The 14,376-nt window shown below is 42.4% G+C and overlaps 1 protein-coding gene across 1 annotated transcript in view; it reads right to left on the bottom strand.

Moving 5' to 3' along the window:
• Nucleotides 1–764: 764 nt before the first annotated feature.
• CAVIN1 (caveolae associated protein 1) overlaps nt 765–14,376 on the bottom strand; it is a 98,597-nt gene continuing 84,985 nt past the window's right edge. Inside the window, exon 2 of the mRNA XM_082271223.1 lies at nt 765–1,584. Coding sequence (XP_082127349.1) covers nt 919–1,584 — 666 coding nt within the window. The 3' untranslated portion in view covers nt 765–918. The remainder of the gene's footprint in view (nt 1,585–14,376) is intronic.

Here is a 14,376-nt window from a genome sequence, read left to right as displayed (position 1 = left end):
TTATTCCTTCCTATAATCCCTTGCTAATAAAAGTGTGAAACTTGTGCATTGTAATCACATGACTATCCTACAGGAGAAAAAACTCCTGAACCCACCTGGATCCTAACTACATGTTCTTTACCAGAGCCTCGTTACTAGAGGCATGGAGCAGATGCTTCTTAGTCACATGACTATCATACAAGGAGATAAAACTAAACTGTCCTGGCTGCTAACTCTGTATTTTCTTCCCACAATCCCCATTTCTAGGTCATGGTGCTGGTGCGCCTATTTTGTTGGCTGCTCAATAGTGTCTTCTGGGCAGCTAGTCTTCTACTGCTACTATATAATGCTCTTTTAGAACAGAAAGTGATGCTTAGTAGTAGACACTGAGGGTTATTTACAAAAACTGGAGCATAAACCTCGACTAGCACAGCCAATTTTTTCCAACAATGGATTCTGTAAACCATTTAAAAGAATAAAATATATTGGCAATTATGGACCATTGTTACACATTTGTACTGGTTTTCTTTATCCCGGCTTTTGCAGATCAGCCTTTCTTTGACCATTCTCGCAATGTGCTTTAATTATGACATTTTTTGAATGTATCAATAGCAAGTAAATGGACCCAGTATCTGTTTTCTTTAAACATTCTAGACCAGAGTACTACTAGTAACAGTATTCAGCAGATTATTAGGAGAGGCAGTGATGCTGTGCATATACAAATACAATAACATTCGCAGGATCAGTTTGATTTACCCCCTTTGCTGAATGTGTGGCCTGCTTAGTAGAAAGATGATTAATATATATTCTTTATTTGTGTTAAGAGCTGCAAAAAGATATGTGTGATTATGAAAAAAAGAAATGAATTGAATCTGCAATGTGAAGAAGGTTATAAAATAGAGCTGTCCACATGGAAGGATTGTGATTCTTGTATCCTTCCTAGTCACTGTCGCTTCTTTCAGCCAGTACGGCATCAGAGTCCTCTGTGATTTTCAGAAGGGAATGAGGATCAGGGCTCTCTCCTCTCAACAGCTCAGTTCCCTCTTCTTCCACTTCATCTCCTCCAACTTCCACCATTTCTGTGGCCTGAACCTCTACTTCACCCTCCCTGATTTTCTTCACGTAGAAAGTAAAGGGGGGCACCTTGTAGACAGCGGTTTTGGAACGGGCATAGACAGGATGGTCGGGTGTGAAGGACTTTTTAAACTTGTCCTTGGAGGTCTTCATTTTTTCTCGTCTCTCGTTTGTCACAATCTTGGTTCCAAGCTTGTTCATCTTCTTCTCAATGTTGTGCCTGGTCTTCTCTATGTTCTGCTTGGTCTTTTCCAAATTCTCTCTGGTTTTAACCTTGGTTTTTTCCATTTTTTCCTTTGAGAAAGCTTTCTTTATGTCATCAACTTTCCTCATTCCACTTTTCTTGATGCGTTCAGCTCTAGACTCTTCAATGATTTCTTCTATCTCTACCTCTTCATCAGATGACAGCTGGATATGATCTTCATCTCCATCCTTATTCTCATTCTCTTGAACTTCTCCCTCTATTTCCTGCTTCTCTGTTTCTTTCAAAGATTTGCTGATGCTAAGCTTGGCAGGCAGCTTCACTTCATCCTGAAAAAAGTAAATACAAAAAAAAGGTAAGACAACAAATAGAAATAGAGTAAAAATAAAAAAATTAAGTGGGAGCTACCTATTTTCATATATTTTTTTTAAAAACATTTTATTGAGAAAATAAATGCACAGTACATGAATAGAAAACCGTATGCAAGGATACAATCATGAACAGAAAATATCAACAGTTGAACAATATCCATGGAAATACCCCCACCATCACATAGAAATGACATGAAATCAGAAGCAGTAAGAATCAATCGGAGCAAATGTAAACCAAAGATCCCCCAAGAGATCCAGGGCGTATCGCTGTTCTCAGGTAGAACAGCCATGAGCTGAAGGGTACCCACAATCGAAACAAAATGAGCAAATATTCAGAGGGACTGAAATAATTAGAAATCCCAACTATGGAAAGGAGCATTAGTACCTTAAAAACACATGTGCCACAGAAGGGATCAGCAACACTAGCGGGGCATGACGTTGCGAGTGCCCATGCTCCGGGCTCCAGGGGCCCGGGCACGGGTTATCGTGTGAGGATTGGTCCCGCCGAGTGAGGTGGGTCAGGTGGTACTGGGCCAGCCAAACAGCAAGGAAGCACCTAGGAAGGGGGGGGGGAGCAGGGAAGGGCGGGAACAAGGGGGGGGGGAGAGAAAAAAAAAGGGGGGGAAGGCCTAGTCAAACAGTACGGCTACGAAAACGGAGCGAAGGACGACAGTAGTAGCCAAGAGGTGAATTGGAAGATTTTCATATTATTTTGATAGGAAACTGCTGGTTAAATCTATGACTAAGAAGGATCTGGATGTACTTGAAGACCATAGATGTAATAACAGGATATAATTCCAGTCTTGCACCTTCAAACATTTAAAATACTCTCACATTATAATATGCATATGTTTGATAGATAGAAGCACAATGTCAATGGCAACTACAGTGCCAAGCATATATTTAATAGATAGAAGCACAATGTCAATGGCAACTACAGTGCCAAGAAACAGTTCAGACAAGTTATTATTATTATTATTATTATTCAGGATTTCTATAGCGCCAGCAGTTTACACAGCGCTTTACAATGTTAGAGGGAGACAATACAGTTACAATACAATAAAATACAAGAGGGGGTCTAATGGGGTGGGGCAGGTGGTACAAGAGGTTGTAACAGTAGGGAATGAGCTGATAAAAGTTCCTTTAGGCTCCGTTCACATGTCAGCGTATGGATCACGGGCAGAACCGCCGCGGTTCCGCCCGCGATCCGGAGATTATTGCAAATCGCGGGACGCCTGTGCGTTGCCCGTTGATTTGCAATAGCCCCCCAAACGCTGAGCGATGTTGCCGCGATTTCCGCCTGCCGAATCGCGGTAACATCGCGCTAAAAAAATCGCGGGACGCAATACGCTCCAAAGAAGCTCTTGTACTTTTTTGGGCGTAATGCGTCCCGCAAATTTTTTTTTGCGCGATGTCACCGCGATTTGGCAGGCGGAAATCGCGGCAACATCGCTCAGCGTTTGGGGGGCTATTGCAAATCAACGGGCAACGCACAGGCGTCCCGCTATTTGCAATAATCTCCGGATCGCGGGCGGAACCGCGGCGGTTCTGCCCGCGATCCATACGCTGACATGTGAACGGAGCCTTAAAGTGTTTGTGCTCTTTAAGTGGTCATGTAGGGAGCTATTTAATAAACAGAGGTAGGTGAAAACAGCAACAATCTACAAGACGTATTTAAAGAAGAACTTCATTAATTACTTCTCTGTTTAAAATGTACTGCCGATTGATTTGATTTAAAAAAAAAAAAAAAAATGCACTCTTCCAATGGCATAAGTCCAGTGAGGTGTATGCCATTTCATGGGTTACTTTAATTTACTACTGACCGTTTTATGGACCAACAAGAGTACAGCTATGGCTATACTTCCAGCGCTCCGGCATTGGACCTTAGGGTCTCAGATACAGAAGCTACAGAGTCATGTGCAGCTGCTCTGCCTGCCCTCCATCCTCTCCTCTTAACCAATCATGGAACATTTTGCATCATCTGAAACTACACACAAAATACAAAGTCTTTTGTGATTTGACAGCAGAGGGGAAGGGTGGGCAGTCACACAGCAACTGCATCTTTCCTGCTAGAGCAGAGGGAGTATAGCGATAACTTTACTTCTGGTGCTCAGTAAAACTGTCAATTTTAAAAATAAAAATAAGTCCAGGAGGTGGCATACACATAGCCAGCACATTTTAAATAGTGAAGAAATTCTTGGAGTTCTTCTTTATTGCTTTGAATATTTAATATCAATGTAAAATGTAATTTAGTCAACCCTGTAGAACAGGTAGATTATATAGTAAGACAGTATGGACCATAAATTGCACCTCAAATTATGATCAACATTTCTCCAAAATAGTAAAGGTTGATTGGCACTCCAGGGAGATAATTTTACTTTGTATTAATCTTTTTTCAAAGTCTACCTCACCCTAAATATTACTACAAAACATCCCAGATCACCCCATTGATTCCAGCAGTTGTCAGACCCACAGCGCTCTAGCTTTACTTACATCACAAGCCAACTGATTTGCAAAGCTAGGCTGTTTACTACTGGTATGATGGGGGTTTTAATCCGCTTTATGGCTATTTATTATCGGAGAGTAGTTTCACTTTGGGGTCCAAAAAAATCTTAGTAAAGGCATTTTATACATCAGTTTTTGATTATGGCAACATACTGCATTTTTGTTGCATTTTAAGTGTTTCCTGTAGGTAGCACTTGGCAACCAAACACCATAAAACAGCATCATGATTGCGTTTCCTATGATAATCTGATGTCTATGATCTGTGTAAGGATGCTTTGTTTTAGGGAATATTTTAATTGTCTTTAAGGTTTCATGCACATATGGTTTTAACAGGCCTTTTATATGCCTAGATATTTGTATAGAATTTATAGGGTGGTGGAAGACACCGCTTCCCAAAACAATTGGAAAAACAGTCTTTATGTTCTAGTAATACAGAATTTAATGTGTTAAATGAAAGCCCCACCTCAAGCAGGCTGTGGTATGTGATACACATTCTGTTTGTTCATTACTTTAAACTTCAACCGGATTTACACAATTTTCTGCAGTCCACTGCCGGCTGCCAATAGAATCATTTTTTTTCCATGTGCATATTATTTTCCATCCCCAGCCCTGTGCCAAAACTCTCAATAAACTTACAAAACTTAGCTCTGTCCCACACAATGTTAGGAAAAAATATAAGGCTGTTTTTCATAATCTTTAACAACTCTTTCAACTCAATACCAACGCTTGTTTGATAAGGCCAAATATATATTTGATTGTCTTGACTCCTTTAAACCGGTGGAAGTTAGAACTGGTCACCATTGGTTACGAAGCCCGTATAAGTCCCAGCTGTGCCCCAATCTGGTCACCATTGGTTACGAAGCCCGTATAAGTCCCAGCTGTGCCCCAATCTGGTCACCATTGGTTACGAAGCCCGTATAAGTCCCAGCTGTGCCCCAATCTGGTCACCATTGCTTACGAAGCCCGTATAAGCCCCAGCTGTGCCCCAATCTGGTCACCATTGCTTACGAAGCCCGTATAAGTCCCAGCTGTGCCCCAATCTGGTCACCATTACTTACGAAGCCCGTATAAGCCCCAGCTGTGTCCCAATTTGCCAATACAGTGCTGATTTTCAAATTCCCGAAGGATAAGGTCACGCAGCGATTTTTACCATTCATGATCTTGCTAGACAATAGGATCTTCTACAAAAAACAACTGCATGTTTTGCAGTAACATAGAGAATTAAGCCTTTGGCTATATGTGGCAGGAAGAAAACATCTTCCTTTATAGGTAATGACCACTCTAACTTTGGGTCATTAGAATTGTTTTAATCTTACATAAGATTATTTACACCTAATTTGCAATACTGCATTCCAGGTTACCGTTTTCAGAGAGGATTGCTAATTTTTTGCAGGTGTCACAAGGAGATCGAATCAAATCAGTGCCCAACTGATATAATATATTCCAGCTTAGTTAGCAATGAAGGAACTACTAGAAACGGTCTTAGTAGGGCACAGAGCTGTGCCAGGTCACAAGGTAAAATGACAATCGGTGTGCAATTTTGCAGGGGTACAGGGGATCTAGTGTCACCTAGGTTACTCACTCATCTACACTGCTTCAGATAGGAGACAAACAGCGCACAGCCGACCTCGAGTAGTAACGTTTATTAGAGACACAAAACACAAGACTATACAATTGCACTCACATTTTCCATCTCAAAGACAGGCACATCTGCAAGAGCCTTCCCCCCCTCGGATGGCCTCCAGTCCACCCTGCAGCTATCATCCAGCTCGGGACACCGCTTCTCCTAGCCCGTCCGTCTATATATCGCTCTATGTATCTCCTGAGCAACTATACACACTTGGTGAGGTCTATCCCTTGATTGGGTGACTTGGTAAGAGTCTCATATAACTGCTCTTATTGAGGTGATTTTCCAAGGGTGTACACTTGGTCTGCAAGTGTTTTGCATGTGAAGTTTGCCTTTATCTTGGGATCTGCGGTTTCCCTCTCCCTTATTGGGATCATCTGTGAGACACCTTAATTATATGGACACTCTGTGAGTGCTATTCTTATATTTCCTTTTATTTTGCCAATTCATCTACAGTATTACACTATGTGTTTTTTTTCTTTTGTCTGATTCATATGGCCTTTTGAACATCTGCCCTTGAGAGTCTTCTTCCCTCATACCATTGAGAAGCTCAGCGAGTGGATCCTGTCATCATTATACCAAAAGTGAGCCAAGGTCTGTCTATTAACTTGGTAGACCAATAATATTTGGTAAGCAGTTTTGGTTTTCATAAATTGCTTTTGAGGCTGCCATAGAAGACATCATCCACTTCATTGGGACTTTCACACTCTTAGCGACTTAATAGTCGCAGGAACTTTTTTGTTGCTAAAACAAACTTTTTTTGCTTGTTTCTTTGGTGTTCATTGTTTTGTGCATATATTCACTGTATGTATTTTTATTGGTCACCGCCAGTAATTTAATTATCATCACTGGCACATATATATAATTTTTTAACATTTGTTTCTTTATGGGTTTAGCGCTACACATTGTTTGTATTACTATCTGGGATTTTCTATAGGTCCATGTGTGCAGCTTCCCTCCTATATCACACAGGTTACGTATTTTAGCGGCTTCATAGCCATCTGTTTTCACATTTATATACTTTTTTTTAGCGCAGAAACCCACCCCACTTTCCAATGAAATAAAGTTTGCCAGTACCGTAAGCTAAAAAAAACAGCCCCACACCAAGATGTTCCCACCTCCAATGTAACTGTTGGTATGATGTTTTTGGGGTGATGTGCAGTGCCATTTGACTTCCAAACCTGGTGTGCATTATGGCATCCAAGGAGTTCAATTTTGGTCTTATCTGACCAGGCAATATTTCTACCAGTATTTTACAGGTTTGTCTAAATATTGTGCAGCAAACCTTAAACGAGGTTCAACAAGCTTTTTCTTCAGCAATGGAGTCTTGCGTGGTAGACATACAGGCAATGGCGGTTGAGTGCATTGCTTATTTTTTTCTTTGAAACAATTGTATCTGCTAATTTCAGGTCTTTCTGAAGCTCTACACCAGGGGTCTTCAAACTATGGCCCTCCAGTTGTTCAGGAACTACATTTAAAATCATGCCTAGCCATGTCTGTGAATGTCAGAGTTTTACAATGCCTCATGGGATGTGTAGTTCTGCAACAGCTGGAGGGCCATAGTTTGAGGATCCCTACTCTATACAATTGGTACTTGGCTCTTGGACAACTCTTCTGATAATTATTTTCTCTCCTCTCAGAAATCTTGCGAGGAGCTCCTGATTGCTGCTGGTTTATGGTGAAATGATGTTACTTCCACTTCCAGATTATGGCCCCCAACAGTGCTCACTGGAACATTTAGAAGTTTAAAAATCCTTCTGTAACCAATGGCATCAGTATGTTTTGCACAAATAGGCTTGCAAAGGTTCTGAGAACTTTGCTTTTACCCATCATGAAATGTTTCTTGTGTGACACCCTGGCAATGAGACACCTTTTATAGGCCATTAGTTGAGCCTGAACCAGCTGATATTAATTTGCACTGACAAGAGACAGGATTGCTTTCTAATTACTGATAGGTGTCTTGGCTTTCCGTGCCTTTTTGCATCTCCCTTTGATCATGTGTTCAATACTTTTTTCCCTTTGTCATTACATTTTACTACACATAACTGAAGGTATATTTCTTTCTTTGTATGTATGGATTGCATGGTTGGTTACCGACATGTGAAAAGTTCCTGTCAATAGCACCTTTAGAAATATATTTACCTAGGAAAATGGTGACGTGTTCAATACTTATTTTACCTGCTGTATATATATATATTGAGCAAGAAAATTAGGAGTAACTCGAATCCTCAGCATCTGTCAGCACAGATCTTTTCAGGCCATGTTTTGCAATATGTATGTTTGGAATTTGAGCTACACATATCCTTGTTTTCTATCTTGTTATATGGCTATAATGCTTTGCACAAGTGCACATTGTGGAGTGTTTTCTGAAATGCGATGAACAGAGATACATCTGCATTATTAGCCAATGCATGTTATAAATCACTCTAAGAGTCGGTTCACACTAAGGCGACACGACTCTGTACTACTTCGGGGGCGACGTGTGCATTGCCATGCACCACGACTTCAGAGCGACTTGCATGGACTTCACATAATGGAAGTCTATGCAAGTCGCTCCGAGGTCGCCCCGAAGTAGTACAGGACCCTTTTTCTAAGTCGGAGCGACTTGTGTCGCTCCTATTAGAACGGGTCCTGTAGTGGTCAATGGACCGCGAGGGAGCGCGACTTGTCAGGCTGACAAGTCGCGCTAGTGTGGACCGGGTCTAAGAGTCGGTTCACACTGAGGCGACACGACTCCTTACTACTTCGGGGGCGACTTGTGCATTACATTGCACCACAACTTCGGAGCGACTTGCAGGGACTTCACATAATGAAAGTCTATGCAAGTCGCTCCGAGGTCACCCCGGAATAGTACAGGACCCTTTTTCTAAGTCGGAGCGACTTGTGTCGCTCCTATTAGAACGGGTCCTGTAGCGGTCAATGGACCGCGAGGGAGCGCGACTTGTCAGGCTGACAAGTCGCCTGACAAGTCGCGCTAATGTGAACCGGCTGTAAGCGCACAGTAACATGAAAGAGCATCAAAGCAGGTAAAATATCACAGGCCTATGTAGACTGAACACATGGGAATGTGCTGCTGCACTGAAAAGAGTTGTGTATGCATTATGGACTGTGTTTACCACCAAAGTACTGTAAATTGCATATGTATTTTATTTTTATACTGATGTATGAGCAACATCACAAATTTTCCTCCCCACCACTTTTACAGGAAACTATTCCTGACATACTGCATGTCTATAGACTGCAAAGATTTTCGGATTTAGGTCGCATTCAAACTGGCTAAATGAGTTGACACTGGAAATCAATGTAGCACAAGCCGAATTGGTTTATTTTAGCAATCATGGCGCTGTTTTTTGGAGTTTGGTAAACATAACTGGACTGACTCAGCAGTGATCTAAATAATGAGAATGTTCTGTATTTTGCAGCTGGACAAAGCCCTGGAGGGTCAGTGAAATGAATCAGTGATGCAGTAGTTAAGCCTGACAAGCTTGTGTGTTAGTGCGATCTGACCAATGATCCTTTATGGAAAATATAATTCATCTGTACATTACCACTACAGACAATGGATAATGAAAGTTTATTCTGCTTCTATCATGCACTGTCTGTAATATATTGGAAGCATGGGAATGAATCATCTGCCCACAAAGGCTCCTGCCTCCCCCTCCCTACTCCATAGTCTGAACATGAAGGCTCATGTGACCCCCCCAGTGTTCCTATTTAGCACTGAACCTAGCACAGCATACACTGTAAGGTATGGTTGGATTGCACTCAGAGCCAGCCCTACCATGGGTCCCACTGGGTCCATTGGACCCAGGCAGAACTTGAAGAGGGGCAGCAATTTGACTCCCAAGATTTTTTTTTACAGCAGTTTTGTGTGGCATCAGTTTGCGGCGTGTTAGGGGTGGCATTTCCCATCTCATACTGCCGCCCGTAGTGCAAACTGATAAGTATGAGGAGGCAGAGAGTCTCCTCCGGGGAACTTCCCTCACGTGATCGTGGTGTGCGCATAGACCTCAGATATCATCTCACTCCATCTCACGCAGGGCAGGCTGGATCTTCTAGGGCAGTGGGCATTGCTGACACATGAGGACAGACAGTGGGAGTTTGGTGGACCGGGCTGGTAGTGAGTTATGGAAGAAGATAACAGTATACATAATATTTTCTAAAGGTCATATTTATATAAAATAATGGATGTGGGGGCCTTTTGTTGGGCGTGATTCTTTTTTTTTTTGGGGGGGGGGGGGGCAACATTTCATTTGTGGAATCATATTATATCATCATTCGTTATCATCTTATATGTTTTATACTGTATAGTTATGAAGCCATAAACATATATCACTGTCACAGGTACATCACGGCTTTTCTCTGTTTCATAAATGGACACCACAGTCAGCATAGAGCTGCTTCATCAGGACTGTTATTGTAGGTAACGTCATATACAATATGGATGCATATTATGGCTGTCTATTCAACAGGCCCAACAACACAGGCGCAGTCAAAAATTCCCCCAACACCATCAATAGGTAGGGGAGATTAGGATTTAGGAGGATGATGGCCTACTGAAGGCTGCTATTCCAAATCTACGCACAGTTGAAACCCTGAGCCCCAGGAAAAAAACTCCTAACATAGTTTTATTATAGGCAATCACTGGAAACAGCTCCCCCAAAAGGCGCTACTGGCTTCACCACCTCTAGCATGTCAATGTACAGTGTTTGCCACTGTCCTATGGGGATCAAGAGGTTGGAGGAAGTCTAGAATGTTGATTCCTGTGTCTGGAGAGCCGCACGTGCCTGCAATACAAGTGAATGGCTGTACACGGCCATGCTCTTGTAAATGCAGATGCTTCTTTGAATCGTCATATACCCAAGCATGTGCATCCAATATATTTTCCAAATGTGAAACTATTGCTAGTAAAATTCTAGAGATAGAGCATGCAATATAAGGGTGACAACGCTGTATGCAGCCATTTTAATTCTCCACTGCGTTGTCACCCTTTAATCTGCACAGCTACCATTGCACTACAAGGCTGCTTTGTCTACTCTCAGCACAGGCTCTATGGGAAATATAGTCCAGGACTCGTCACACTATGCAACATTATGGCACAGCTGCTGTCCTCCCTACTGACCCATCAAGGCTGCACAGGAAGAGAAAAGTCACATGGTGGCTAACAAACAGAAAAAAAAAAAAAAGTTTTATGGGCATTTTATAATTAAAACAATTACACTGCGAATTACTGTAAAACATATGCTTCATGTGAGAGTTTGTTGATCGGGCGTGCTGACAGCACACTGGATTGTGCAGTTATCATTTATAATAAATATTACAGATAAAGATTTTCACCATTAAAACAGGCGTATTGGGCTAACTTGTTTTTCTGTTAGATGATGTTGGATATCTTTCTCAGATACACTAAGGCCCCATGCACACAGGGAGTCAGAAAAAATGAGCTGCAAAGCGCCTTTAGCAGCATTTCGCATTGGGGTTTACGCGTGTTGGCGCTTAGCAGCGTTTTTAAATAAACACAACCCTCTTCTATTTGTGACCAATCACATTTTTCACATTTTAAAAAACACCTGACGCTGCTAAAAGCCGATATTCAGCGTTAAGCCGCGTTTAGCAGCGTCGGGCGTTTTTACAGCTTAACGCTGCTGCTCCTGAACCCTGGGGTTTTTTTGCAGCTTAAAAACGCCTATGCCACTTGGAGCTCTTAAAAGCCTGTGTGTGCATGAGGCCATAGAATAACATGGAGGGGCGTTTATAAGCTGCAAAAAAAAAAAAAGGCTGACGCTCCTAACAGCAGCTGCAAAAAGGCCCTGTGTGCATAGGGCCTCAAGCCTGCAAGGACTAGCACTGAAAAGATGTTCCAGCTAAACCAGATAATTGTGTCTTTATTGTGCCTTTGTAAAAATAGTTTATTCTTCTATACCAGGGGTCTTCAAACTATGGCCCTCCAGTTGTTCAGGAACTACAATTCCCATCATGCCTAGTCATGTCTGTCAGACTTTTATAATGCCTCATGGGACGTGTAGTTCTGCAACAGCTGGAGGGCCATAGTTTGAGGATCCCTGTTCTATACCATACGGATGGGTGTTTGCAATATGAAGTGCAGCTCGAATCCGACATCCTTGCGCAACCTCACTGCGCCTTGCATACAAATTCTAGAAGTCAATGCAAGTCGTATTGAAGTCGCACCAAAAGTAGTGCAGGAACCTTTTTCTAAGTCGGAGGGACTTGAGTCGCATCGATTAGAACAGTTCCATTGCAGGTAATGGGGCGTGACTTGTCATGAAACTCTGAACTCTTAAGTCGCATGCCAGTGTGAACCAGGGGTCACCCTACAAAGACCAGAACCAGTGTCACATGGTTCTACAAACACCCCTGTTTTCCTTAACTGTAACAGCCTCAGCCTGCCTGCATGAACTCAAAGATGTCTCAACCTTGACGAATGATCATGAAGCACCACGGCACTGGTTATTTTTATGTAGTCAACACATATAACTATTACTGCCAGGGTCCTTGTTGACACCGCCTGTACATCTAGAAAGTTTGAAATTCCATTAGTATACAGCAGCTTGTAGATGTTATACAAACTACTAAAAGACACTAGATAATGTGCAGGATGAAAATGATAGACAAGACACAAAGAACCAATCACAAATGCTAATAAAGCATTCTACACATGCAAATGTGATACAGTTGTAGAGGACAACCAAGCCACATGTATTCTTGTGTTGATGTTGGACAAGGGAAGGTTCTGTCGTTCATCCGCTCCCATTGGCCAATCACAGGATGCCTTTTTTCTATGAATAGAATACAGGGTATTTTGAGAATGGATGAGGGTAGAGGAAGGGAAGAGTAAATGACACCATTTTTTTTACTATACAAGCACCAGAACTTGGAGCTGGAAAACAAAGCTCCTGTGGATCAGAAATTATTTTTTTCTTCTTCTGGAGCAAACTGGACTATGTTTATTGTTTTTTCTTGCCTTCTTCTGGTCCAACAGTGGGTATAGAATTATGTGTGTAGAGATTTTCTATTCATTTATTTTTTTTATTGGTTAAACAAGATGGATTTGTGTCTTTTTTTCAACCAGACTAGCTAGGTAACAATTTATATTAAAGCGGAGTTCCACCCATTTTTAATATGTTGGATTACATAGATGTATGTAATTCCCTTTAAAACAACTTTTACCAATGGAAACTTTTTTTTTTTTTTTGCTAGTAAATACCTTATTTTCTTGTTTATTCCTCCTCTCCTCACTTCCGGGTCCGATCGGCGATGACGTCATTCGGCGATTCGCAGTGCGTGCTGGGATGTATTCCATGCCAGAAATCTCGCAGTATTACCCAGGAGCTGAGCTGTACTGTGTGTATTCAGGCCGTGACCTGCCCCGCCTCCTCTCAGTGAGTTGTACTGTATGCATTGTATTCAGGACGTGCTCTGCCCCGCCTGCTCTCAGTGAGCTCAGTGAGGATATAATGCTTTCAGTCCTCGCTCACTGAGAGGAGGCGGAGGCGGGGCAGAGAACGGCCTGAATACAATGCATACAGTACAACTCACTGAGAGGAGGAAGCGGGGCAGAGGCGGGGCAGGTCACGGCCTGAATACACACAGTACAGCTCAGCTCCTGGGTAATACTGCAAGATTTCTGGCATGGAATAAATCCCAGCACACTCTGCGAATGACGTCATCGCCGATCGGAACCGGAAGTGAGGAGAGGAGGAATAAACAAGAAAATAAGGTATTTACTAGCAAAAAAAAAAAGTTTCCATTGGTAAAAGTGGTTTTAAAGGGGATTACATACATCTAAAGTTACGAAAATGGGTGGAACTCCACTTTAAGCTGACAGTAGTATCTGGCATGAATGCAACTACGATTTTTAGTACCCCCAACAGTCATGCAGATGTAGTATATTCAACACTGAGTTTCACTCAGGGCCGGCCCTACTATGGGTCCCGCTGGGTCCAATGGAACCAGGCAGAACTTGGAGAGGGGCAGCAAACTGACTCCCAAGACTTTTTGCCAGCAGTTTTGCGTGTCATCAGTTTGCAGCAAGTTAGGGGCGGCATTTCCCCATCTCATACTGCTACCCCTAGTGCAAACTGATGAAAATGAGGAGGCAGAGTGTCTCCGACCGGGGAACATCCCTCATGTGATGGTGATATGCGCAATGACGTCAGATATCAGCGCACTCCATCTCATGCATGACAGGCTGGATCTTCTAGGGCGGTGGGCACGACAGACACAGGAGTGACAGGAGGACTGAGGACAGACAGTGGGTGTTTGGTGGACCGGTCCGGTGGTGAGTTATGGAAGAAGATAGCAGTATATATAAAACATTTTCCAAATGTTATATTTATATAAAATAATGGATGTGGGGGCCTTTTAGTGGGCGTGATTTTTCTTTTGGTGGGGGGGGGGAGCATTTTATTCTTGGACCCAGGCAGCACAATGGTTCCACAATGGGCCAGCCCTGGTTCCACTCTAAACACACAAATGTACTTAACGTAATATAAAGGGAGAGCAGATATAAACATAGTCATTGATGGGCCGCTAAAAGGTCTCATTTGATCATCAGGTCTGCGTCTTTATTTATTAAAGGTGTGGAAGAGGACAAGAGC

This window comes from Pelophylax lessonae (genome assembly GCF_965119305.1).
Source record: "Pelophylax lessonae genome assembly, chromosome: 11".
Taxonomy (NCBI): Eukaryota; Metazoa; Chordata; class Amphibia; order Anura; family Ranidae; genus Pelophylax; species Pelophylax lessonae.
The sequence above is the reverse complement of the archived record's forward strand: the minus strand, read 5'-3'. Positions and strand labels throughout refer to the sequence as shown.